Below are 4,416 nucleotides of genomic sequence, written 5' to 3'. Positions count from 1 at the left end.
CATAAATATCTCCAATCTCATCAAAAAAATTTCTTGCATTATAGTTGTCCAAACAAAACATATATATATATATATATATATCTATTCAATTTATGTACTATATTTATTTGTAATAAACAAACTTTTGAAAAGGATTACAAAAATATGACACAATTATATACGTAATATATAGTATAATGTGAACACCAAGTTAGTCCCGTACGTATGTTAGATCATGTGAACTATTGAAATTTACATCTTGCAGATTTATAGTACTAATTGTCTTTCTCTGAGTGGGTTGATAAACCCATCTAATTATATATGTAGCCTTTTTAAAGTCAATGTACGAATGTTTCGCCGTCTCTAGACGTATAAAATATAAATAACTAAGGTTTTTACTGGTTAGTATTTTTGAAAACTAATGTTGATTTACGAGAGAATATATATTATTTACAAAAATCCCTAGAGAATAAAGCAACAATCATGCGCACGAAAGAAAAACAAAGATAGAGAACTGAAACTTTTCCAACCAAAGATTATAATTGAGTGGGTAGGGTTCGAAACCAAAAATCTATGTTCATCTACACAAACTTTGACCATTCAGATTCTTGAAATTGTGTAAATATTTAGATGACATTGGCCTAAGTCGGTTGCATTTTCTCCAAAGGATATGTATAGGCTTTGATCGGATCGGAACGGATAGGAACCAGAACTCAATCTTAATTTGGATTGTAGGTCATCGTCACCAAACTTCTAATGCTTAGTTTTATACTATCGGTGAAAATCTAATACAAATTTTAATCAAACAAGAATGATATTTTTCCCAAAGAAATGATAGCTTAGATATTTTTGCTGTTAAGTTTGGTAAATGAAAACAAATGATACATGTTTTTCTTTTTTTCCCACACCAAAACAAATTGGTATAAATGAAATGATTTTATTTGGAGGTTTGAATGGGCAAAGATATGTGCCAAACTCAAACAGGAAAAAGAGAATTTTGGGTGACATCATTTGATTCTGTGATATTCAAATTCCCAAACTGACTAGGGAGAGTTTTGAAGCTGTACGTACACCTTCGTTGAATGGGTAAGACAACTCTTCCTTTTTTTGTTTCATTTATTTATCATCATTGATTAACGATCTATGATACAAGAGGAACCATTTCATTATAAAGATTTTAATTATTTTTAAAAACATTAATGGTTTCCAGCGACATTGTGCATGCATTGCAAACCGAAGAGATCCAAAGTCGTAGTATAGTAGTCTTATTGAACCGGGGAAAAGATATCTTTAAATTAATTAAATATACTACTAATTAATATAAATGATAAGTAACATTTATAGTTGTGCATACACACACACATATGTGTATTCGAGTGTTTGTCGGAGTATCTCTGATCAGACGAAGCCATATAGATCCGACCATATACGTGTCCATATTACACCATTCTTTTAAATTAGTTTAATAATTCTTTTTGTTGGTCGACAATTTATACTTATTTATATGATAATTCAACTACAAATATCACTTTATATGATAAAGATAAACTACAAATTTAACTTACGCTTACGTACGTATGCATTTACAGACATATATGTCCATTAACAAAATTATTGAATAACTGTTAGCCAAGTAATCACAGTGGTGGATTTTTTCATTAGTCAGTCAAGAAGAGTTATAATATATATGTATATAAAAGAAAAAGACAAAAAAAAAGAGTTGAATACGAAACAGGGCAGAAAATCATCCTTGGATTCTCCATTACTATAAGCACCTAACAATTACTGTTCAATATTTTTCGAGAACTATGTCTAATAAGATAAATTAATATTTAAAAAATATATAGTCTTTACATTAAAATAGAAAAACTTTTTATTAAGAAATAGAAGAATTGTTTATATAATAATTGGTGTGATCGATGTTTGTGCGTTTAAAAGACAATCCTCTTTTAGGCTCTCAAATTTAGATTCATAGTTGTTTCCTTCTTTTTATGTGTTAGATGTAATTCGCAAAGATTATTAAAAAATATTCCTTCTGTTTCATAAAGAGTGTCATTTTGACACAATTTTTTTTGTTACAAAAAGAGTGTCATTTTATATTTTCAATGCAGTTTTTAATATTAAATCTCATTTTTATTCTTACTATTTTAGCTTATTAATTAGAAAGAGAAATTGTTTTAGTGTATTTATAAAGGGTAAAATAGAAATTTATATAATTTTCTTAATCTGTGTGCATTGTGTCAAAATGACACTCTTTATTAAACAGAGGAAGTATAAAGACCTAATTAATTAGGGGAAAAACAGAAGAAGCTAAAAGGTAGAATCACTTTCACATATCTAAAAGCAATAACAATGAAGGAAAACTCAAAAAAGATCATACATTATATATAGTGTCCGAATAAAGCTACGTTGAAACTAAAATAAACAAATTTCTGCATGAATATTAATCTCTCAATCCATATAACTTTTCGAACACTCCCCTAAAGACACAAATTTATACAAAAATAAAGACCCTCTTTAATTATATATAAGTAAAAATAAAGTTTTGAATAAAATGTTACACATGATTTGGCCCATTGAAGTAACTTGCATCTTCGGAATTAACAAGAGAGGTTATATCCTCCCAACTTATTGTACTTTGATCCGCCGATGTACTTGTCGTTCCTCCGGCCAAAGCTGCTCCGACTCCGGCTACTGAGGAGTCTCCATAGACTTTTGTGTTCTCGTTGGTCTCATGATTCACCATGTTGTTGTTGTTGTTGTTGCTTAAGAACATATCGTTGATTGCTTCTGTCTGAAAATTACTGCTCCCAAACCATTGAAGCATCTCTTGCTGTTGATTTTGATGGTGTTCACCACTTGTGTTTGGTAATGGTGAGTTTGTGCTGCTGCTCATGATAGTAAAATCTCCTTCTCCTACCCCTCCTGATCCCAAGTAGTAATTAGGATCTAACAAAAGCTGAGAGAAGGAGAAATCAAAATGGGTCGTCATAGAATCTTGATGTTGATGATGATGATCAGGGTTTGTCATTTCTGGTTCTTCTTCAATTTTGACCATGTTCTTGAGTGTGATCAATGGTTTTTGTTCTAGGTCACAAGACGGTTGTGTTTGGTAGTAGTTGCCGCTTGTTGGTTCCATCATCACAAGAGGTATTTGATGATGAGGAGGAGGAAGCTGATGTGGTAGTAATGGCCATGGTGATGATCCAAACATGTTGTTAAGATAAAGATCGGTGCTACCATTACTTTGACCTTGTCCTTGTTGTTGTCTTTTCATCATCACCATCTCTTGCTTCATTCGCGCTTCTTGAAACTCTTTCCTTTGTTTGTTAAGAAGCTTCTTCTTCAGCCTCGTGTTCCAGTAGTTCTTGATATCGTTGTCCGTTCTTCCCGGCAATTGTGCAGCAATTATAGACCACCTAATATCAAACAAAGAGACATAGTGAGTCTCTAAGTCAAGACTAAGTGTGTCAATTATAATTCATATCCATGCATATGATATAAATAAGAAGTATATATAGTACCTGCTACCAATAGTAACATAGAGATTACAAATGATGTTGTCTTCTTCCTCGGAGAATCCCCCATGTTTGATGTTTGGTCTCAAATAGTTGAGCCACCTTAGCCTGCAACTCTTCCCACATCTCCTTAAACCTATACCATGTACGTATATAAATATCAACACACACACACACACACATATGTAGCCGACTGTCTCCAATATTTGGAAACTCAGTGCGAAATTTAAATCAAAAGTGAGTTATAAAGTATATACCAATCTTCTGAGGCAAAGCGATCCAGTTGCCTCCTGTGCCACTATTCTCGATGTAATCTTTGAGTTTGGCGTCTTCCTCAGGAGACCAAGGCCCTTTCTTCACGTTGGCCTTATCACAACACGGTGCTCTTCCCATCTTCTGAACTCTTGATCTTTGTTCGTAGTTGATCTCTCTTTCTCTTTTGGTTCTCTCTCTTTCTCTTTCTCTCTCTCAATTATGTTGATGATAAAGAGAAGGAAGAGGATGGTGTATGATGGTGCGTGTGTGTGAGAGGTTTATATATACATATACACGGAAATGTGTGTAAAGCTGAAAAATTATATGTGAATTGAAGAAAATATAAAAGGAGAGAGAGAGAGTATATAATAGCTGGAGGAGATAGTCCTTCATGTGATGGAAGATGTCAAAAAGTAGGGCAATAAAATAAAAATGTTATACAAAAAGTGACTTTATGGAATTGGAAAATTAGATGATAAATTATTGTGATAAAATATTAGTAGAGTTAAGAAATGACAGAGAAGGGGGGAAGACTAATGTTTTTCTCCTTTGTCTTGGCTCCTAATTTAGAATCTAGGGATTCAATTACATAAAATTATTTTATAAGTTTTCTTATAATTGGTTTTTGACTACAAGTTTCATTATAGGTGCATTCTTAGCCGCC

General features: G+C 32.3%; 1 protein-coding gene across 1 annotated transcript; it reads right to left on the bottom strand.

The window, feature by feature from the left end:
* LOC104744249 (transcription factor RAX3-like) lies at positions 2,341-4,072 on the bottom strand. The gene is made up of 3 exons (XM_010465270.2): positions 3,755-4,072; positions 3,504-3,633; positions 2,341-3,398 (listed from the first exon to the last, which is right to left on the bottom strand). Exons 1-3 carry the CDS (start codon positions 3,888-3,890, stop codon positions 2,537-2,539), a joined length of 1,128 nt encoding a protein of 375 aa, XP_010463572.1. The 5' UTR covers positions 3,891-4,072; the 3' UTR covers positions 2,341-2,536.

Source organism: Camelina sativa, chromosome 2, assembly GCF_000633955.1.
Source record: "Camelina sativa cultivar DH55 chromosome 2, Cs, whole genome shotgun sequence".
NCBI classification, from domain to species: domain Eukaryota; kingdom Viridiplantae; phylum Streptophyta; class Magnoliopsida; order Brassicales; family Brassicaceae; genus Camelina; species Camelina sativa.
Note: the sequence above shows the minus strand (reverse complement) of the source record. Positions and strands in the feature narration are given on the sequence as shown.

Bases quoted from the DNA above. Each gene is read 5' to 3' on its own strand.
- LOC104744249 (XM_010465270.2), bottom strand. From the start codon at position 3,890: ATGGGAAGAGCACCGTGTTGTGATAAGGCCAACGTGAAGAAAGGGCCT. The intron at 3,634-3,754 runs GTATATACTTTA...TACATGGTATAG, and splicing joins CGCTTTGCCTCAGAAGATTG to GTTTAAGGAGATGTGGGAAG. The intron at 3,399-3,503 runs GTACTATATATA...GTTTGATATTAG, and splicing joins TATGTTACTATTGGTAGCAG to GTGGTCTATAATTGCTGCAC.